The following is a 24627-nucleotide window of genomic DNA, read 5'->3' on the forward strand; positions in this document are numbered from 1 at the left end:
ACCTACTTTTGCCCACCCTGTATTTCATTGGTTAAAAGGCCTGGGGAGGGCGCAGGAGGCGTCAATGGGGGAAAAAAGAAGGACATCTGTAATACTTTCAACAATAAAGATAAATATTGTTTAAATCAAAGAAAATATTCAAGGGTTTGCTTATTTCACACAGATCTAGGGGGTCAGAGAGACCAATGTCATCCGTTGGAGTTGCTCACCACAAAACTGTTCCTTCCCAGAAATACAGCAAGAGCAACTATATTCTTTTCAAGAATGACCTAATATTCATTTTTTTCACCACCATCTTCCAAAAATCATCAGATCCACCAGGTGAAGGAAACAATAACTCTTGTCTTATCCCTATGGGTGTTGAAATACTTCTTTTTTACACCCACTTTCCTGAAGACAACCTTAAAAGGGGTCCCCAGCCCTGAGCTACTTAGAAGAATGATAGGATGGAGGTGTGAGGCCTACAAGACTGGATAAGGTGGCTGTGCCTCAGTGCTTCTGTGTCCTTGAGTGCCTGTTCCCACAGTGTTTCTTTTTGGGTTTCTGGGGTTGAACAGTGCAGTTATTGCAGATGAGATTAGCCACCATCATTTATTCTGTCCTTGTAAAGATGTATTTTGTGGAAGGTCTCATTACCTCTTGCCAGTTTTGCCACTATCAATCTAGTAAAAACAAATATGAACAAAACTAATTTTGCCAAAAAAGGTGAAGCCAGCTATATACACAATACATTTCATACCGCGGTTTCAGTACTTTCAGACAGCAGAGGATAGTTTAAAAAATATATGAGTGGAGCCCTAGATTCTCTAGGGCAGCGATTTTCAACCTTTTTCATCTCATGGCACACATACTAATTACTAAAATTCTGTGGCATACCAAAAAAATATATTTTTTGCCGATCTGACAAAAAAAATAGATAGAATTTTGATTCATTAACACCAATTGGTTATTGTTGTATTGGCTGCTGTCATTTTTTAAAATTTGACAATCTAAGGGAAAAGAGGTCAGTGCCCATGACTGGATAGTCAGGTGTTGCATGTTTTAACAATTCTTGTGGGACATCAGTGTTGAAAATCGCGGCTCTAGAAAACTAACAAGTTGGTGGATGGAGTATTTCTCATCTCTTGGTCACAGCAGGGTCAAATTTACCAAATCAAGTGAATTGCTGAATCAAACTTCTTTGGAAGTGCTTTGAAGGGCTTAAGAAACAAATTAGGAAACTTGACTGAGCTCACCCGGCACACCAGTGGCAATGCCAACATCAGTATTTCCAATCTGCATGGAAGGCAGTGTGGGATTATAGAAAGGGCGCTGGTCTCAGATGTGTCAGAGGCCTGGGTTCAAGTTCCAGCTTTACTTAGATATACAATCATTGACTGTCTCCGGGCCTCAGTTTACTGATCTCTACAATGAAGGGAGTTAAAGAGATGTCCTCTAATGTCCCTTTACATACTAGCACCAAATAACTTGAGAGTCTTTACATCCTGTGTAATTTACAGAACTTTCATTCTACTTCCCTAAACAATTCCTAACTATCTGTGTGTCCTAACTTCTGCTATTCCCTACCCTAAGCTATGGTATAAGAATCAAAGAAAAATAAAACTAGATCAAGTGGTATTTACATTGCCTCCAAGCCATGTTAAAACATTTGCTTCTTTTGCAATAACTATGTTTTGTTAGATTTCCAAAGTACAAAGCACACATTTATAATATAATAATCACATAATCGAAACAAAGTTCATGCAGGTAAGCCTGTATAAGTATATTCAGATATGTACTATTTAGCAGCTTCAACTGCAAGATATTAAATCACTCTCAATTACTTACTATTTTACATTTTGGTATTCCTTTATTGGCTTTTAGAAGGAAAAAAAAAGAACTTATTTATGGTTCACTAGAGTGAAATATGTAAATGACCATATAAAGCTGTCCTGTGAAGTACTAATATTATTATTGCATATATGTTTAATAATACATCATCACACCTCTGGGGAAAAAACCTACTTGCCATTACTGAACTGAAATATCTCCTCTTCAGAAAGAGACACCGTATCTTTTAAAATGCTGAATAAGTGCATTAGCTCTGATGATGCTAGCGCTTAACGTCACCTCTACGATGACAGCAACCTCACTAGGCCCCGATGAAAACACACGGCTGTGCTGCTACTTCTAGGGTTCATCCAAGCAACCAAAGGTCCAATAAGAATGTCTCTTTCTAAAGCCTGTTCTGAATACTAGTACCACCTGGAACCCTTAGGTGCAAGTCTCTATGCCCAGTTGAAAAAATGCAAAACTTAAACATTATCAACCATTTGTTTAATCTCATAATGGTCAAATAATCTTTTCACATCTCAGTTTTACTGAAATGACAGAACTAGTTCATTCATTATTGTTTTGTTTTGTTTTGTTGTTACCAATGTAGTCTTAAGTGTTTGTATTCTTAACCTTTTCTGGAGGATTTCTTTGTCAAAGGCAGAAAGTTGCTTCAGTTCTTTCTCAGTTTTAGGCTACAATAAAAGGTAACTAAATCATTTCTAGGTTAAAATCAATTGCCTAAACAAACTGATTCCACTACAGAAGGGCAAACTCAAGAAAGGAAGGAGAGTTCTGGTTCAGGAAAACGTTAATGAATATCATATTAGTCATTGGTGAAATTTAATACTCAGTCTTCTTAATTGCTAGGACACTGGTCAAATTCTGGTTGTTGAAAAAGCAAAGTCTCCTGGCTGCATTTAACCAAGAACATATCCAGTGGGGGACCAACAACTGAAAGGCAGAAACACAACTGTTTTAGAAATGTGGCCCGTCCGGTTTGGCTTAGTGGTTGAGCATTAACCTATGTATGATCCAGGTCAGGGTTGGATTCCCGGTCAGGGCACATGCACTGGTTGCAGGCTCGATCCCCAGTAGGGAGAGTGCAGAAGACAGCCAACCAATGATTCTCTCATTGACGTTTCTGTCTTCTCTCTCCCTCTCCCTTTCTCTCTGAAATCAATAAAAAATATATATATTTTAAAAAATGTGATTGAGTACTTCCCCCCTCAAGGATTATCAAAGCTCCTCCTTCTGGAACATTGTTGGAGAAAGTATGAAGAAAAGCCCAGGCTAAACTTCCCTCCTCAAATTAATCCCTACTTTAAACAGCTGCAAAGTGTTCAATCGGATGCTTATTTAGGGAGATGAGAAGCCAATGATCATGACAACTTGGAGGAGCTGCATGATTAATTGTGTTTAAGCAGTCATTATGGTTTTCACTAATGAAATCTTGGTTATAGGTTCTGGTCATTAATAACCCGTAATAAAGATGAAAGCATATTCTTATCAGCTGTTTATTTCATGTAAGGAAAATTGCTACAAGATAGTTCACCTCTGTCTGCAATCTTTAGAAAACAACTTTATTCAGGAAACCAAGTTGACACCAGAACCTCAGGGTATGGAAATCAACTTCTCCACGGATGACTAACTTTTAATACACAAATATTCATTTTCTTTAGCACAGGATGATAAATGTAAATATGGTACCAATCCAAATACTTACATAAAATCTAGACCCGAGGGCCACTGGGAGAATGCAGCTGCATTTCAAAGTAAATGGATTATGGGAGTAAAAATGCAAATGTAGTAATGTGAGAGGCTGGGGAGATGACCCACTACTGTGGGAAGCTCACTGCATGCGGCTGAGAGTCTGGGTTCTAACTGCACTCTTCTGACTAGTTATGTGACCTTGGGCAAGCCGCTTATTTTCTTAGGAAAATTGCTTGAAAAAGTTTAGCAAAAATTATATAAGAACAAAATAGAAAATCTTAGATCTATGTCTACGGAGAAACTGAATAATTTTTTAAAAGCTTTAAGTCAAATAGCTTGAATAATGAATTTTTCAATCATTTAAGGAAGAAAGAACAAGAATTTTAAAGATTCTTTTTAGAGAATAAAAAAGGAGAATAATTCCCAACTTGTTTTATGAGACCAGTTGGCTTTTTAAGACCAAAGATAAGGGCATTATATTAATAAAAAATGACAGGCTAATCTTTCTTATGAATTTTGATGCTAAGCTATCAAACAAATTATTAGCAGATCTAACCCAGTGATTAACTAAGACAATAACATTTAAAATTTAGGTTTATCCCAGAATATTGCACGGATTTAGCATTTGAAAACCAATCACTGCATTTGAAGAATAAAGGTGAAGTAAAATGTAATAATCTCAATGTATACAGAAGTAATTGATGGAATTCAACACCCATTCAAGATGAAAAGAAACCTAGAAATAGAAAATTTTCTTTAACTGATGGAGAGTATACACTAAAGATATCATATTAAATGATGAAACTCTGACACTTCCCCTCTGAGATTGAGAACAAGAGAAGGACATTAGTTATCATCACTTCCATTGAACCTGGTACTAAAAGCCTACCCTGTGCAAGACACAATAAGAAATAAAAGAACTGAAAAAGAAACTATCATCTTCAAATGACCTGATTATATATATGCAAAATGCAAGATCATCTACAGATAAATCATGGGCTAATAAGTTAATTTATCAAGGTCTATAGATAAAAGATCAACACACAAAATTCAACTTTATTTTGATATACCCACAAAAGTTTAGAAAATAGAATTAGAAAAAAATACCACACTAGCCATAAAAGAAAAAAATGAATACATAAAAGACTATAATGCAATGACAAAAGGACAAACAATCCATAAAAGAATAGGTAAAAATCTTGAACAAACACTTTAAAATAGAAGACATAAAAATAGTCAAAAATGCATGAGAAGATACTCAACATTATTAGTTACTGGGGAAATGGCAATTTAAAACAAAACAGATACCACTTCACATCCACTAGGATGACTAAAATTAAAAGACTGACAATGACCAAGAGTTGATGAGGATGTGGAATGACTGTAATCCTCATACATTGCTGGTGGAAATATAAAATGCTTCAACCATTTCAGAAAACTTGAAGTTTTTTTTAATAAATTTAAGCATATAAACTACCTTACAATCCAGCAATTCTACTCCTAAATATTTACTTGAAAAATAAAAGTATACGTGCACACACACACACACACACACACACATCTTGTAGAAAAGTGGTTTATTCATAATATCCCAAACCTTCAAACACTCCAAAGTTACATTAACAAGAGAATGGATAAGCTATGTATGAGCATACGGTGGAATACTGCTCAGGAGTAAGAAGGGAATTACTGATATACACAATAACATGAAAAAAAATCGCAAAAACATTGCGTTGACTGAAAGACATAAAAAAAGGAGTATATATTGTATCAGTACATTGATTTGAATTCCAAGAACAAGCAAAACTAACGTAGGGTAATAGAAATCTAAGATGGGGATGAAGGAATTAACTGGAAAAGACATGAAGGAACTTTCTGAGATAATAGATGTTCTATATCCTGAATGGGGTGGTAGTTACTAGTACACAGGTATTTACACTTGTCAAAACTCATCGAACTATACAATTAAAATCTGTGCATCTAAATTATATATACTATAATTAAAATGTAATTAAAGTCACATCAATATAAAAAACCAATGAATATATGACTAAATCTAACTATAAGGTTCAAAATTTCTACTCAGAAAACTACTGCTGAAATTAAAGAAAGCCTAAACACACAGAGGAATAAACCATGTTTATAATATGATATATGGAGAGGATTATAAAGTAACCCTGTAGTGGGGAAGAATGAACTACTCTATAAATAACATTGAACAATGTGAAAAAGACAAATTAGAGGCAGTTTTAAGAATTAAATTAAAACTGGAGATTGAAATAACTAAAATACTCAATAAAATATTTTTTAAACGACTTTAAAAATAAGAACATCAAAGTGAAGTGAAGAATCGCAGGAAGTAATGTTGCCAAAGCTGTCTTTGCCCTAAAGCCTTTTGTTAACCCTTGAACTCTTGCTTTAACTATTGTTTTGTATTCCTAGGACAGGCCATAAAGTCTAGGGCCCGTCCAACGTGGAAATGCTAAATTCAAAATTTACGAGGCACAGCAGCATAAGATATGACCAATTGAGAACACACTACCCCAAATTATGGCAGCTTGGCAGGTGCAGGAAGGATTTTTTTTTTACTTTCCCCTGAAGCAGGTCATAAGACCTTCATTGGAGAGGTGCCCTCCTATACTTGGATGACCGGAGCATCCTTATCTGCAAAGACAGAGGGACACTGAGAGGAATCTGAGCAAAGAGGCCTTACTGTTTCCCCAAGTTTACTACTCACAGCTCATACCCTTTTGTCCTATCACATTTCCCCACAACTGACACTCTTCCTCACACCTATGGTAACAGCACTCGGGTTTAACCACTTCTTCCAGTCTTCATTTCCTTCTGAAGGCTCCCGTGTCACATAAAAATTACATTAATTTGTATGCTTTTCTCCTGATAATCTGTTTTTTTTGTTACAGGGGCCCAGCTAAAAGCCTAGAAGGGTATAAGAAAAAGATAATTCCCCTCCCTACAGATAACATGGTTGAAAATCATCAGTAACAATAAGCAGCAAATGAAATAAATTATAAATAAATAAACAGACAATATATTTGAATTATCAGATACAGAATATAAATAAGTATAAATAAGTTTAATATATTTTAAAAATAAAAGGAAAACTTGAAAAATAAGAGTAGAGAGCACTTTGATTTAAACAAGAATCAAATAAAAATTTCAGAAATGAAAATAATTATAATTAAAAAATTGAAACTCAGTAGACTTCACTGAAGAGTAAATTATTGAATAGGTAAGAAGTATCCAGAGATGTCTACAGAGACAAAGAAATAGAAAACATAAAAGAGAGGTTAAAAGGAATAAATAACAGAGTAATAATAGATTAAGTATTAGAACAAAGAGTAACTAATTAAAATTTCAGAACAAGATAATAGAATGGAGAAGAGCTAATAATCCATATGGGGGAGAAGGGGGGGCAGAAACGTGGTCCCTACCTCACACATACACAAAAATGAAATCAAAGATCAATCACTAACTTAAACATAGAAGCTAAAACTAATATCCTCCTAAAAGCAAACATAGGAGAGTACGTTCATGATCTTGGAGAAGGCAAAGATTTCTTAGCAAGAAGGCAAAAAGCATTAATCTTAAAAGAAAAAAACTGATCATGTAGACTTCATCAAAATGAAAAATGTCTGCTCATTAAGAAATATCATTAAGGAAATGAAAAGGCAAGCTACAGTCTGAAAGAAAATATTAACCATACATATATCTGGCAAATGATTAGCATTCAGACTATAAAGTTATAAAGTACTCTTACAAATTAATAATAAAAACATATATGAATGGCTAGTAAGCACATGAAAAGGGGCTCAACGTCATTAATCATTAGAGAAATGAAAATTTAAACCCTAGAAGACATCACTTTATGCCACTAGTATATCTAAGATGAACAATACAACACCAGGTGTTGGCAAGGCTGTGAAGCGACTGGAACTCATTCTTGGCTGGTAGGAGTGTAAAATGGCACGACTACTTCGGAAAAAATCAATGTCCCTGATGTGTTATAAGCCGAGCGTTTAACCTTCCTCTGTTGGGTTACATGGGCCCAAACTTCTCCTTTGCTTAAGCTAGTTCAGGTTAGGTTTCTCTTGCTAGCAGCCAGGGAACTGTGGCCAACAGTAAAAGATAAGAAATACAGATTGTGCCCCTGGTTATGTGCAGCTTTTATGCTGGGCAATGTGGAGCCAGAACCACTTAGCCACGTGTCCTTATGCAACGGCTTCAACTGTCCTGCTGAGCTATGCATCCACAAGGCCAGCAACTCTGAGCTGTGACCTCAATGTCTTCTGTTGCTCTTTACTGGCTGTACACCTCTGTTTTCTCCCTACAACGAATGCTCTTCTGACGCAGACAACCTGGATCATTCAACGTGAACGGTTAAAAAAGAAATGTGGAGGAAATGAGGATATGAAATAATAAATGGGAATGGTAAAATATTAATTTGAAAACCAACTTTGGATACTTGCATATTGTACATGCAGTCTACATGACCATCAATTAAATGAATAATTTCCATCATTATGCAGGGTATGGCCTTCCAGAAACTGCTGTGGCAATAGTCACCGTCTTATACTGTATTTAAGAAAAAAGTAAGATATTTGCACATTCTAAGGATTAAAGGAACTGCATCTTACATAGACTAGTGAACACACAAAAGACGATTCTGAACTGGGACTTATATTTTCAAAATGTCAGACATATACAGCAATAAATCAAATGGAAAACACCTGGGGTATTAAGTTATCTTCAAGTTCCTTTACATATAAATAACCTCAATCTACTAACATGACATCTGGGTGTAGGTTCCTTCCTGAGCCCTGTATTTCTCAGGCGCATAAACACTGGAGAAACCAGTCAGGTGGGATTTATATCTGCCGCAACATTATTTCTGGTGGAGGCATTTATTCTTTTGTTCTTTACCTGGTGGATCTTGGCTTACTCTCATGCAGCCAAAATAACCACTTCCTGCTTTGCGTCCTCATGTTTTCCATCTGACCTTTCTTAACAGGCGGAACTTTGAATAAAGGATAATGCTTACCTGTGTCGTAATACACAATCAGCCGTTTGCTGTGATTGCCCACAGTCTGTGGCTCAAAATCCACTTCCAGTTGCATGGACTCTCCCACAGTAAGAGTTCCAACGGATGGCTCCACAGAGAACGGCCTGCAATACACGAGACACCATCAGCACACGTTCCTGACTGTGTGAGGGGAGAAGGTGCAAGAGCTCTAGATCTGTACATGGTTCAGTCCCGACACTATAACTCAGTGCTGGTGAAGTAACTTCCCCCCCAATGTGAAAGAACTTTGGTTTTAATGTTAAAATAACGGCAATAGATCAGCAAGTTTAAGAGAAAATTAAATGATGCGATAATCTTCTTGTTTGTGTCCTTGCCATTCGGCAATTCCTTTAACATTCATCGAGTGATTCGGTAAGGGACAGATTTACAACATGTATGCAAATAATGTAATCTGCAAAAGAAGAGTACCTTTAAGGGATAAAAATCAAGTTTTGTGAGAGTTCAGAGAAAAAGGGCCTTCATAATGGAAAACAATATCAGAGTCCCCAAAGGCAAGTGGTGACCCAATCACAGAAGGTTCATTTGAGGGCAGTGTAACGAAGGGTCTAGTTAGGAGGGCGGGAGGAGGGACAGAGGGAAACCACAAGGCTGTTAACAGTAGAGCTGTTACCCCTCTGGCCCAAAGAGCCAAGGAGGAAGATGGGGTTTAAACCCACAGAGTTCCAAGAGAACGCTACCTTAGGAGGAGCAAAGAGCTTTAGTCAAGGGAGACAGCCAGCCGCTCTTCACGGGGAAGACACACCAGAGGGGAGAAGTGTCCTGACCTCACATCCTCCTGTCAGATGGCCTGCTGGGGCTCCCAATGCCTGAACCCAACCAGAGGCCCGAGGCCGGGAGCCTGCTGACCTGTGCCTTACAGGCCAGCCTCCCGGGCGAGGGCAAGCTGGAGAAAGGTGGGAAGCATTGGAAAAGGCAGACTGGGACAAGTTCCGTGTCTTCAAAATAGAATTTGGGCACGTAGACGCTATGGGAGGTAGGGTGGATTTGGAAGCAGTTTCGTTTAATTGCCCTGGAAGGGAGTAGTAAGAGAGAAGCTGGATCTGATCATGAAGTGCCTTAAATAATGTGCAGAGTTCTTCCTCCCCAATCAGAAACGCAGCCCACTTCATTACTTTCACGCTCCGTTTCACTTCTTCCAACTGCTAGCTTTTCAAAGTACTGCATTGTGCAATGTCTGGCAGGCTAAGCTATTTCTGATTATTTACTTATATCACAGCCGACCCTGAAATCCTCCCTTAGGTAATGAGCTTAATTTCCGAAAACCTAAGCTTTCTCTGCGAGGGTGCAGCGCTTCTGGCCAAGGTAGCACCGGGTGGTACCTGAGATTATTACTATGGGACCTGTGGTGCTTCCTCCCACAGGCAATTGTTTCTTTTCTCTGTTGTTCCCCATTGAATTTGAATCTCCCTCTCCTTTCTTTACTTTTCCACTTTGATGTTAGTCCTCTCCCCACTCCTGCAGCACCAATCCTCAATAAACCCCAGACATTGCTGTACAGGCACGGGGGTGCAGTGGTTATTGGCCTCCAGTCAGTGGAATAAGTTCAAAACCCAGCTCTGCCATGACCTTGGGCAAGTCACTGAACCTTCAATTTCCTCATCTATAAAATGAAGGTAATGCCAGCACCTACTCCACAGAACCCTATGAAGTAGTGAGGAATAAAGGAGTTGATATGAGTAAGTAATGTCTGGTACATGGGAAGTGCTAAAAAAAAAGTGTTTATCATTATTTTTGTTGTTGCTATTTTTATTTTTATCCCCCTCACTGGCAGCCCCTCAGTGGAAGATGAGTCTGGGGATGATCTTGGGTATTTAGATGAGTTCAAATTTTTATAATTCTCCTCTCAATGCTTTACACTGCTCTAGAGATTTTACAAAACACACACAGGTCATAGCACATCAGCCTCTTGTTCAAACACCTCAGTGGTCCTCCCAACCTATGTCATAAAGTTCAAAGTCCTAGGCATTTGAGGTCCCACACAATCTGTTCCCAAGCAGTTTTTGCATTCTCATTAAACACAGACATCTGTCCAAATATCCCATACACCTGTCACATCCCAAGTCAGATTGGGCGGGATGGCATGGGAGGACTTTAGTCTCTTCACCCATAACCTACCCTGGCACTGCCACCTCCTCTCCCTTCCAGCCAGACTGCGGCCCCTATACAGACATTCCCCACACCTTCCAAAGTCACTCAGCACAGCCCAGACTCAGCATCGCTTCTTACATAGAATCTTCCCCAATTCTCCCCCTTGTTAATAATGCCTTCTTCCTCTCAGAGGCTATAACTTTCTTTCTTTTTTTTTTTTTCTTCTTACTTCAGTTCACCTTGTACTATACTGACTTTTCATACCTGCTCCTCTCAAAAGCTAGAGACTCTTGAGATGAAAGGAAAGGAAAAGCAAACAAAATTTCATGAGCACATACTCTATGCTGGGTACTACACCGGCACTTTACATATGTTCATTTCCCCAATCCTCAGAAACACCTTGAGAAAGTAGGTGTTGTTATTTGCATTTTTCAATATGAGGAAACAGATGCTCCAAAAAGTCAGGCAACTGTCCCAAAGTTACCCAGCGAGGTAGTGGTGGAGGCTGAATGGAAGCATGCCTTCAAGTTCAAGTTCTTTTTGTTTATCCAAGCCACCTTGTTAGATTCACCTTGGTGTCTCTCACCACTCCAGGCACAGTTCTTTCTTCACAGGAGCCTCTCAGCAGAGGCTGTCAGATGCAATTACAACCCACTTTTAGAGGAAAATAAAAATATCTGCAATCATAAATTAGTGATTATAACATCCTAATGGAACAGAAGAGGAGCGGGCTTTCAGTATCTCAAGAATTTCTGCTTCATGTGAGACGAAGTTGAATCTCACAGTCTCATAAGTTCCTTCCTTCCTTATGGCCCCAGTAAGAATCTAAAACGTTGAGAACCGGCCCCAGTTTCCTGGTTAGGGAACAAACATAATCTACTGTAATATTTTCTTCTTTCTTTGCCTCCCTAGTTCCTAATATTTTTCTTCCTACCCTGAAATGAAATTGCTTTCATTTTCTTTTCAAATATTTCTTGGCAGCAAAAGAACAGTTTTGAAATGAATTGGGTAGTGTTACATCGCAGAGCCTAAGCTAATTTTCTATGAAAAACAGAAGTGACCCTTCTCTAGAACTCCAGCAATCCAAGTTCCAAAGAGAGGTAACAGATACTTTGCTGTTGTGCTAATGGTTGGGTTTATATTACACTAAATGTCTTCAGGACCTAGAAAATCACCTGGGATAGCCATTGCTACTTAGAGCTGCCTAAGCACTCTCCATAAATCAGACGGTAATTGGGTAGAGCATGTTAAGTTCTGGTGCTTAAGCCTTGTCTTTAGTTTAATTTTTTACTTCATTTTACTAAAAGCAGACAGGCTGAACAGGCTAGAAACTATCAAGAGCATATTGGAAAATGCTCTTACAAAGAGCTGAAAGAACTGCTCCTCTGGGTATAAGGCTGGCTCTCTCTATTAAAGCGTTTGGTTTTGATATCACATCCTCATTAATCCCAAAGACTTGATGAGGGAGGGAACTTGGTTTGTGAAAAAATCATGAGAAATCACAGGAAAGATTTTAAGGGACTTTGAAAGATTTTTGTTCAATCTACTGCAAACTGCTCTTAAGAACTAAAACTATTCCATCCAAATGACTCAATGCTTTAGCAGAAGACTAAATACTGGCTCTATTTTATTAAATATTGAATAAAATATTAGTACTTTTTCTTTAGATAAGCTTTTTATTAACTGATTCCTAACTTGAGGTTTTAGATTTTTGAAATTGCTTCCTAATCTTTTCTATTTCACCTCCCAAGATTAATCCTACTTAAATCATCCAAGTCATTCTGGCACCTACTAGAGTGTTAGGTCAAATTTGTAATAAAGTTGAAGAGTAATTGTTTATGTTCTTTGTATATTTTATGGCAAGTGTGGCCCCTTATATATAAAGAACAGTGTGCTTACTTTATAATACTTGGAGCATACTGTAGCTTTGCCTTTGTGATATATTGTTGGTTAGGCAGCCTATACACATTTATTGGGCACTTGTTTACTTTAGATACTTCGTTAAATGCTGGGGACACAACTGAAGTTAGATACAACCCTTGCATTTAAGAAGCTCATATTCTAATGGCAGCAACAGACCTACAAAGTTACTTTTTTATAATTTATATGAACTTAACCATTTATGAAAGTAAACATTAATTAAATCATTATTTCAATGAAACGAATATGATGTTTTCATACTTCCTGTGAAATATTATTTCTAACTGTATATTGGCTCTAAAAGTAGAAAAGACCAAGAAGAGATGCTGGGTTTGACTGACTCCAAATTCTCAAACTATATCCACTGCTCTGCCATGTCTATTGACAACCATATTAACTGAAATAGTGGTACCCAACCCAGTCGGGCAGCACAATCACCTGTGTGCTTTTCAGAATGGACACTTGCCAGGGGATCTACCAGAGATTCTGACTCAACACGATGTGGCCACACATCCAACCGCAACCTTTTTCATTGTAACCATCAGGGTTCTCAGCTGTAAACAACAGAAACCAACTCTGACTAACAAGCAGAAAAGGGATTTATTGGAAGGCTTTGAAGTTGCTCACAGAGTTGACAGCATGGTTAGAAAACGTGCATTCTGTGGAACGCACATAAAACTATTATTTTGTGCAAAGTCTAAGCAGGAAAACAAAAATATTTGCATGCAGGGAATTTAATTGAGAGTCTTGGTTACACCGAAGATGGGAATGATGAGAAGCCCAATTTAAGATAGTGAGATAGCTGAGGGATTAGCAACAACAGCCACTTCCACCCGGGCTGGAGACAAGAGATGAGGAGGAAGTGTGACCAGGTCCTGGGGGCCTGGCAGAAGTTGGAACCCATGGCGGGCTTGTCTGAAGGGCTTGAACCACAGGGAAAATGCATTTGCTTGCTGGGGACTCTGCTGAAGCTAGAGAGGGAGGAGGAGAAATATCCTGGCTTCTTCCTACCCTCTAATCTCCTTCTAGTGCCCCCAAGTGGCCCAACCCAGCGGGTATCCAGCTGACTCAGGAGGCTAGGGGGACTAACACAGCCTGAAGGTGACACTGAGGATTGTTGGGAAAGGGTGAGGAATGGATCTGAGGTACAGAAGCCCACAACTGGGCCATGTTTGTTTTAATCCAGGCTTTGCTATTAACTTACTGGGGGATTTAGATAAATCACTTATTTCCCTTCTCAGACCTTACTTCCTTCATCTGTATAGGAATGTTGGACTATCGCTTCTAATGTCTTTGTGATTCCCAGCTAGTCCTTAAGTTGGCTCACCATTTTACCTTAGGAGCGTTTCTATATTAGGGGAAGATGATCCACATTCATAGCTACGGATGAACATGCTTGAGATATTTTCCTGCAACTTCATACTATTCAATCTGTGAAGTGATTTTGTTTCACTTTACGGGAACTCGATATGTAAAGAAATTGTCATTTACGCGTAGCTGTGAAGGTTCAGCCAAACAGCCCAGGAGGTTGTGCTGCCTGCACTTGTTTGCCCACCTTAGCTGGATTCTCTTTTCTAATGAAAAAATATCAATGTAACGGAAGTTGTAACATGAACCATAGATGGTGGTTGTGGGAGGCCCTTTATTAAATAAAAAAAGACTGGTTCTTTCTAAGTCACAGTGAGCCAGTTGAACAACCTGCTCCCTTCTCCTTCAATCAAAATACGCGAGTCCCGCCCTGAGACGACAGGCGCAGGCTGTATGAGCGCTGTGGACAATGTCAGGAGACACTGATTTCCACAAGAACTCTTCCTTTGCCTTTGACGGTGGATTTACCTGAAGTAGATCGGGGTCCTGCTTTCACCTAGGATACAGAAAGCTAGAAAGAGTGTCTCTCCTACTCTAACGATGAAAAATAAAAAAAGGATAAACAGCAAAATCCCAAGTTTTCTTGAACCATTCAGAGAGCTGAGGTTGCAGGGCAAACAAGTGGCAGGAAATCTAAAAATGGACAATCTCCAGCCCCCAAGGGAGATGGGGCACCTGCAGACTGTTCCGCCTGTGATAAACAGAAGTTCCCCACAAGCAGAAGAAACGGTGAGAGAGGATGGAGTAGAAGAAACATTTGAAGAGATCGTGGCTGAGATCCCCCCAAAATAAAAAAGATCCAGGAAGCTGAGATCCTCCAAAAATAAAAAAGATCCAGGAAGCTCAGAGAACCCCATGCAAGACTGAAACTAAAACTAAACAAAAGCAAAATAAATTCCTTAAAAATAAAACACAAAACCCACACCTAGACACATCATATTCAAAGTGCTGAAAAAAAACAAAAAACAAATATAGGGGTAGGCAAAAGTAGGTTTACAGTTATGTGTACACAAAACACAGTTTATTCTCATATTATTAGTTATTTGTAAATCATTGGACTATGTATTTGTATCACTACTTTTGCCCACTTGTATAAGAAAAAAAATATTGAAAGCAGCCCAAAAAAAAGACATAGAGGAAAAAGATAAGAGTTATAAGCAGACTTCTCATGAGAAAAATATAAGCCAATAGACCATAAAGTGACATCTCTAAAGTACTAAATAAAATATGTGTATCTATTACTGTCAACTCAGAGTTCTATAATGTAGAGAAAATACCTATAAAAAATGAAGGCAAAATACTTTTTATTAAATAGATAAAAACTGGGAGAATTTCCAATAGACCTATGCTACAAAGAAATATTAAAAATAGTGTTTCCACCAGGAGACATACAATACCAGACAGAAACTCAGATCTACGTGAGATGGTTCAGAGACAGTGATGCTCCTGGGACACGTGGAAGGATAAACACAAATTCCTTCCCAGGGGATGTGCCTTCAACCTGCATTACGGCAGCCCTGCTACCTATAATATAGCAGACTGAAAACTCTTCTACCAGGAATACCTAGAAAGACTGGATAAAATACAACTTACATAAATGTGTGGCTGAGCATGCAAACAATTAAGGCAAATCCACAAGATGCAAAAACGAAGAAGAAACTAAGAACTAGAGCTGTAAGCCACTGAGCTAATGCTGGGTCTGCCCTGGGCTCCCAGCAACCTGGAAGCCTGGGTTTTAACAGCCCGCCTTGACATGGTCAAGTCAGGGAACTTATAACAAAACCCCCATATAAAACCGGGAAACTTAAAGGGCTGCCAAACCATTCTCCATTAACAAAAGGAAAAAGGTCAGTCTTGGTTTTGAGAGAAAGGAACAAAATTTATCTAGGGATTTATAACTTTGGACATGTGTCTTATGCAGGTTTGGGGTTTGAATTCACACTATCAGTCCACGAACCCCCAAGTCAAATAATCAGCAAATAATCACCAATAGTCTATGCAATCTAACCTTTATGAACCAGGCAGAAGCAAATGCTAATCCTTTCTGAAGAGATGTATCCTTAAACCAGCAAAGGCTTCCACAGATAAAGCCCTTCCGAAAATGAGTTCGCAGTCCAGATCAATATACACACTTTTTTAAGTCATAGAAAAGAACTTGACCCTCTGTTTCTTATCCTCCCAAGCTGGTCACTCTTGTCATGGCCCTGCTGATCAGACACCGTTTTGAAGTTTCATAACAATTGTTCTTTCCCACCTTATAAGAGAGTTCCTTGCAGTCAAGGATTGTCTCATTGTCCTTTATATTGTCCCATGGTGTCTACTACCCTGTAGCTACTTCTCAAATTATCAAATGAAACTCTGACTCCTTCACTTACTAGCTATGTGCTCTAGAGCAAGTTATACAACCTCTCTACTGCTCTGTTTTCTCCTCTTCAAAGACTGCAGAGCAGGCTGAGTTCCTCTCACACATCTCATCACTCTGAACTCTCCTTCTGCCTCCCTCTTCTATTTTAAAGACCCTTGTGATTACACTGGCCCACCCCCATAATCCAGGATAATTTCCCCATTTTAAGGTCAGCTGATTAGCAATCTTCATTACATCTGCAACCATAATCCCCCTTTGACATATAACATTACACATTCACAGGTTCTGGGATTAGAATATTGGCATATTTAAGGAGCCATTATTCTGCCCACTACACTAGCTGTAGCTCATTTGAAGAAACAAACACTTATTATATACCACTTGCTGTGTACCAGCAGTTAACATTTATTAAGTCATTTATTCCTCACAACAAACCTATTAGGTGGCTACTATAATTTTTCCTATTTTTCAGAGGAGAAAACTGAGCACCATGATCCAAGGAATATGGATGGCCCCTAGGAACTGGAAAAGGCGAAGAAATGAATTCTCCCCTCAAGCCTTCAGATAAGAACACAGCCCTGCTGACCCTTTGATTTAGCCCAGTGAGGTTTCTGACAGACTGAAATGTCAGAGAATAAATCTGTGTTGTTTTAAGCCTCTAAGTTGGTGGTAATTTGTAATAATAGCAGTAGAAAAATAGTACAGCCAGTTATAAAATTCTTAGATAAAACAAATGTTTATTAATAGATTCCCACAGACCATTCTCCATGCCAAGTAGAAAGACTCTCATCCAGCATTTCAGAAAACCCTCCATACCCAAACAGGTAACCTTGAAATTTGGTTTCCTCGGGGGTTGAAGAGGAAGTCTGCCCCACATCCGTGAGATCCCCCAGCCTTGCAACTCAAGACTGTAACAAGCAGTTCCCACCCCAACTGCTATTCCAGCAAATGACTTACACTGACTGGATGTGGCTATCACAAATCAAAAACAAGAGCCACAGGCATGCATACCCGTAAGTTGTGATGTGAAACATAGCATCTCTGTTGCCAATGTTCCGGACCAGCAGAATCTTCTGAGTGCTGTATTTGACAGGGCAAGTGGAGAAATTCAGCTTGTCAGGAAAATCTAGGATGGCTCGAGCGCCTCTGGCTTTGATGGGTACGATGAACTTTTCTCTTTCAGTAACACAGGTCAGCATATGGGCGTAATCCTACAGGAGAAGGTACAATCATTATTTGTGGACACACCAACATGATCAAGATAACTGGGCAAAAAATATGGCCATATGCCAGGCATCTAGCAAAAAATTTAATGTATTCTACGAAACTGTCTCAAGACACTTACAGTTGTACTCTCATTAAGATACTCTTTTCTGACAGAGAACAGTTCAAGCGTTAAAACCTACAAGCTAACAGAAAGCTTACGTTTCTTGTGTTTCTCAGATGTTAGGGAGGGAGGGTGGGGGTGGTTGAGGCACATTTTCATTTAGATCGGAGGAGGTTCACACCAGTTCCCTCACATCCTCCTTCTGACCGTGCCTAGTCATCCTTCTAACATGTGTTAGATTGATGGCCCCAGTTGGTTTCTAGATGGTAATGCCAGGCTTGAAAAGCCTGATATATGGAAGCACAAATTACATTAAGCATATTTGACCCTAGAAAACCCCACTGAAGCCAACAAGGAAACAGTCTTGTCTGATTACATCAGACTCCTAAAGAGGTAAGTGCCGATCTGCATTGTTCCTTAGGAGATCAAACCTAGCAGGCAAAGGTTTTGTTGGGAATCAGAAGCTGGAAAGCTCCTGGCACGTGTGGGGACTTAACATTTACTGAGGCTTTGAGAGAAAGAACAAAAGCTACTGCTGAACCCAGGATGAGAGGCGATCCAAAGTAATTTGTCCTATCTTATTCTATATTTACATATTCTCTGCCTCGCTCTGTAAGAAACTGGGGACAGTTTAGGAAGCTAATTGAAATATGTACAAGGATGTTTTCAACCCTTTTCATATGTCCAAATGAGGAAGATTTGAAGTTTGGTTGGAATTATACAGGAGTGGACAAAAAAGTAGGTTTGAATTCAACCACCTCAGGAGGCAGTGAGGCTAACCCTGCAGGTCACTGAAATTCAGGTTTCTTTACTGATTTCCTTTTTTAAAAAAATATGTTTTTTATTGATTTTAGAGAGAGGTTGGGAGAAGGATAGATAGACACATCAATGAGAGAGAAACATCAATCAGCTGCCTCCCTCATGCCCCCTACTGGGATTGAGTCCCAAACCAGGCATGTGATCTGACCAGGAATCTAACCATGACCTCTTGGTTCATGGGTCAACGCCCAACCACTGCTCAGTGGCAACACTGGCCGGGCAGTTTACTGATATTCAAAGACTACAAGAATCCTATATAATAAAAGGCTAATATGCAAATTGTCCCCTCAATGGGGAGTTTGACCAGGGGGCGGCCCTGCCCCCAGTTGCCCCCCCAACCCCGATTGGGGCGGGCCAGCCGGACCCCACCCATGCACTAATTCATGCACTGGGCCTCTAGTGTATAAATGATGAAGGCTGGCAACTTGAGCACTTATTAGATTGTACCTAAGTGCACTGTGCCATTGTGATATTTTTTTGAGTTAATAAAGCTATTGTAATAATCATAACCTGCATGTCTTTTTTCTATACAAACTGTAAACCTACTTTTGCCCACCGTTGTGTATTTTTTTCATAATCAATTCATGCACTCATAAAAGATTATGAAGAGATTCTTTAAACAGCTCCTCAATAATGTATTCCAATCTCTAGAGTTCTATATTTAATATGACTATATTAGATTATGTAATATACAATTTATATTACTATACTGGCCTAAAATTAATTCAGGTGCTATGACGGGGGAGGCTTTGTTAGTCTGCAAGCTAAGCAATTACTTCAGTTGATGTACTCCCTTCTGCTGTACTTAGATGCAGAGCAATGAGCTCTGGCCCCTCTACTACAGGAGACTTAGCCATAATTTACTTTATATCCTAAAATTTTATCCTATGTGCTCTCCAGATGAAACTTCCAATCCATTTTTTGTCTGATAGCCTTCCTTCCAACATGCCTTTCCTCTTAACTTTAAAACACCAGCAGTAGGATATAAAAATGGCAGGTGTGGCTTTCTGAGAAGTGAAAAGAATGAATCTTGAGTTTATATTAGCTCCGTGAGAGAGAGCAAACATGGCAATAATTCTGTCCTTTAAATGCTCAGGCAAAGGCCTCTCAAGGCTGAATTCAATGTTGGGCATGGCCAGTGGTTAAGCCCCCACAATCCTCTTTCTGCCTTTTCCCCACTCCTAAACTATTGTTTTTAGGTGTGATTATGGTATTGTGGCTATGTTAACTTTTTAAAGGTCCTGATCTTTTAGAAACAGAGAATGAAGTATTTACAGATGAAATAATATGATGTATGGGGCTGGCTTCAACTCCTCTGGGGCAGGGAACAGGATCAATGAAGTAAGATTGGTCACACATTGATAACCTGAAAATCTGGGGGATGACACTTCACTCTACCTACCATTCTCTCTACTTGTACAAATGCGTGAAAACTTCTGTAACAAAAAACATTTTTAACTAGAGGCCCAGTGCATGAATTCGTGCACGGTGGGGTCCGGCCAGCCCACCCAGATGGGGCCTATTGGACCAGGCCGGCCACAGGAAGGGGACATGGGTGGTTGGCTGGCCAGCCCCATCCCCTGGTTGAACTCCAGGTTCAAAGTCCCGGTTGAGGAGACAATTTGCATATTAGCCTTTTATTATGTAGGATACTTTCAGATGGCTCCCTACCCTACATTGCATTATTCCTAAGACCCTTACTCTCTGCAGCCTTGTCTCCTACGCTCTTCCAGCAGCGTTCTCTGCTCCAGCTACACGCCTTCTCACACCTCCTGAGCCTGTTGCCCAGCATGTTTCAGTGGCAAGGCCTTTGAACCTGCCCTCTCCCAGACACACATCTTCCCTCAGATATGTGCATTGGCTTGATTTAGTTTTCTGCTCAAATGTTACCTCATCAGACAAGTCTTCCCTGATCCTCCTATTGAAAGGAAACAGGACCTTCTCATCACTCTTTCTTCTCTATCAGGTCAATACCTGACATTAAATTATATGCATGTTTGTTTATTCATTGTGGAGCACAAGCTCCAGAAAGGCCCAAGCTTGTTCTGTTCTCCTAGGATCCCAGCTCACAGAACTGGGCCTGGCGCAGAGTGAGTGAAAGAATATTACTCACTTTTTAATATATTTTTCTTGATTTCAGAGAGGAAGGGGGGGTTGGGGGACCAGGGAGAGAAAGAGAGAAACATCAGTGATGAGAGAGAATCATTGATCAGCTGCCTCCTGCATGCCCCCTACTGCGGATCGAGCCCACAACTCAAGCATGTGCCCTTGACCGGAATCAAACCCAGGACCCTTCAGTCCCTAGGCCAATGCTCCATCCACTGAGCCAAACCAGCTAGGGCAATATTACTCATTTTTAATATCTTTATTTGGGTATTAAAGTATCAAGAGTTCTTCATTAAGAGATTTCCCAACATCATCTTATTAGCCATATTATAAAATGATACTGATCAAGTCCAGAAAGCTAAAAAAGTAGTGATGTGACTCAAGGATGACATGAAACAAAATGGTGAGAAGCATTCCTCTTGTATAAGACTCTCAGACATATTACTCTTGGCTGAAATGACAAGAAAGTTAACATCTAATATGCTCATGGCACAAAACGATATTTGAGCCCTTTTTTTATAAGCTTTTGCTTTTATCATCTGTAGGCCATTCTCAAGTTGAGAACACATCTTTATATTTTCTTGACATGAACTTTTACTTACCTATCTCACTTGACGAATATTTACTGAACACATCCTGTGTGTCAGGCACGGTCCTAGGCCCTGGGGTTACAGGGGTGACGCAGACAGAACTAGAGAGGGCCAATTACAGGCAGAAAGAACACAAAATCCTTAACTTTTTTTGCCAACAAACAATGTTGATTGCGGAAAATTTTATGACATCTAAACTTTAATTCAAAATGCTGGCAATATATTTCATTATTGCCATTTTAGATAACATTAAACATGTTAACATTTTTCTATTTTTCTTGCGCCATCATTTTTTAAGTTTCATAGTAACATATCAATAAAACTGTTTTGACAATAAATTAGATATTTTCTTAAAACATAACAATAAAATTGCATCACTTCACATTTTATTCACTGTAGCCATTTCCCTATGATAACCCTGTAGTAAACAGATGCTTCCTTAAGCCCAAGGAAGTACCCACTTTTGCTTTACTACAAAAGCCTATTATTTTTCAAACACCTTTTAATAGTAAATATACACATTAAAGAGGTCAAGAAAAATGCCAGGCTCCAGGATTTTGTAGTATTATGACAGCATTGACTATTATATTTCAATGACCTGTACACTAGGATTATTAGATTAATAACATATCCAATCATTATTTGAAAGTCTGTGTGAGAAGAGATAAGGAAAGCTGAAGTAAATTTGCTGCACCTGTTATCTGGGTATTTGGCATTCTTAACAAGTTCAATCCCTAGGAGGCCAGATTAATAGATGACAGGGAAAAAATGTGAATTGCATTATCATCTCTGACATGCTAATATACATGGGTGCTGAAAATCCGATTGAAAGGGGACTGGCCTATTAAGCTATGGCATGCTGCAATTTACATATCTCAGCCTCCAGATGTGAGGAGGGTAAATGAGAATGGAGTGTGCTCAGATCAGCAGGGGATAAGGAGGGAAAGTACATATCTACATTGGCTATCAATTTGGCCAAATGAAGAAAAAATGACACAGTGAAAAGATGAACTTTTATTTTTCCTAAAATAAATCTGGCTCCAGTTAGTCCTCTGCTACATTCTGGAGCAGCACTACAGACAGCATGACTAACCCCAGCTGGTCATTCTGTACATGGCCTTGCTGGCTTTCCAACAGTCAGAGTGGAAATGTAGATGCCCAGGGACTGGAAACTCTGCTGATGGTGCATGTGTAACAGTATCTTTGCAGAAAAAGTAAAGGAAAAGTAACAGCAAGAGCTTCTCCACACACACCATCAGTCTTAGTCAGCAAAAGGAGAAATCACTATGTCCTTAGAAAAACAAATTCTGTAAATCATATTATAGCTTCAAGCCCATATCCAAAACAAAATCTTAATGTACTCAAAATCAAATAATTGCATTTCTCTAGGGAGCCATTATTCTCACTTTATGCCTCTGCATACACGCTTGTAGCCTCGGATAACTTTCAAAGGCTTAGAAGAAGAAACAGTAAAACAGCAGTTAAAACAGGGGTTTCCCAGCAAACACGCAATGTTGGTGAAATGGAATGATAAAAGGGAATAAAAAACCTGGGAGTAAAATAAGCAGCCATAAAATATAGCTAAGTAGTAATCCTCAATGGAATGTTAGCATTCCATATTAATAAGGTAAATACAAACATACCTAAAATATATATCAATTATGTATTTGCTGTATAGATAAGTAGTAATAAAAACTCCCTTTTCTTTAAGCTTTTGCTTAGGGAAAACTTAAATCATATACAAAGAAAACATATACAAAGAATAGTATAACAAGTCCCACATACCCATCACCAGATTCAACAATTACTAATATTCTGCCACTCTGGCTTTCTCTATACCTCAATCCATTTCCCCTTCTATTATTATTATTATTATTTGTCTACAGTTTCAAGGTAAAGTTTGGATATATTGGAAAGCATAAATATTAAATGTGCAATTTTGACAAATGAGTTTATCCACACAACCCACACACCTATCACGATCTAGAACATTCCACCTCCTCAGAAAGTTCCATGTGTCCTTTTCTCAGGCAGACTACCTGCAGGGAAAACAATACTTATCCAACAGAAGACATATTTCCTCCAGCACAGAAAAAAATTAAGGAAAGCCAACTCTTCAGGTCCAGCAAGCTTTCTATTTCAAGATGCACAAAGGCTTTATAATCGGCTTATGCTCGGCTTCCTACAGAAATGTCAGTGTGGGAATTTGATACCCAAACTAAATCCAGGTGCTGTTCTCTTATCAGTTACTATTCAGATAGAGAGCCTCAAGGAAAATCAAGGACTTCAATCGCACTTAACAAAGGGCATTACTTCTGGAGCTATTTATCTTTTCATTTATTTCAACAGTACCCCAAACAAAATGCCAGGTCCCGAGAAATAGTGATATTACAAATTGGCAAAATAAGACTCGCAGTGTTATTTATTATAATGGAATTTCTAACCACTCGCTACAGTGATACATACTTGGCAGATCACATTTTAAATTCTACATCCTTGCTCTCCAGAAAAGTAGGAACAATAGCAATAAACAAGAATATTGGGAATGACACTGACAGCAGCTAATGAGTATTAGTGATGGAGAAGCAAGGATTCAAATCTAGTTCTCTCGGACCCCATTATGCTCTTTTGATTCCAACCATAATGGCATGTCACGAACACCATTAACATTATATATAACCTGATATTTTGTTATGCCTATTTAAATCGTGTGTTTTTTGTCCTAACTCCTTTGATCATGCAGGTAAAACTCATAAATCCCCACTTTGGTCCATATAGAGGAAAATTCAACCCACAATTTTGTGCTCTTGGAGAAGGGCTAAGGAGGAAGCCTCTTCTCTCAGTCCCCTTAGCTGGTCCTTCCTTCCGGGAGGAACTGGAATTTCTTCACGCAAGGAGAGCCTAAGAATGGGTTGGATTCCCCACAGCTCCGTGGTGATAAGGGGAAATGACCTCTTTTTGAATTCAGGCTCTTTCCATCCTGCCTGTGTACACATGCTCTGAGCTCTAGCTTCTCCACTCCTGCTTGGACGGAGCTATGGGTGAGGTCAGCCGCTCACCAAGGTCCAGTTATCTAGCAATCCCTTACCAGGCAAAAAGGAGGAAGCCCCTTCTAGGCCTCAGGTCTGGCCACATTTTTTTTACCATTAATTAGACTGATACTGTGATCAATATTTGGATCTTAGGTCTCTTTCCTAAACTAGTTAGAATCTGGGGAGGAGGAATGTAATAGCTAAGATCCCAAACTTCCAAGAAGCCAGAGTCTTTATCCTTTGTCTTAGCTCACCGCATCTGGACCACACCTTTTCCTTTTTGGTATCCCTCTAACTGTACAGTCAAATATAAATATGCTGAGGTAGGTGCTGGGGAAGAGGGTAGAAGGGGGTCATTTAGAAGGATTGCCCTTCTTTACATCCTG

General features: G+C 39.2%; 1 protein-coding gene across 1 annotated transcript in view; it reads right to left on the reverse strand.

The window, feature by feature from the left end:
- The window catches only part of HYDIN (HYDIN axonemal central pair apparatus protein), a gene marked incomplete at its 5' end in the record, with an annotated part of 303461 nt that overhangs the window by 265215 nt on the left and 13619 nt on the right, over nt 1-24627 (reverse strand). The window contains 2 exon segments of the mRNA XM_080643807.1: nt 8585-8709; nt 17379-17578. Coding sequence (XP_080499933.1) covers nt 8585-8709; nt 17379-17578 — 325 coding nt within the window.

This window comes from Plecotus auritus (genome assembly GCF_963455305.1).
Source record: "Plecotus auritus genome assembly, chromosome: 10".
NCBI classification, from domain to species: Eukaryota; Metazoa; Chordata; class Mammalia; order Chiroptera; family Vespertilionidae; genus Plecotus; species Plecotus auritus.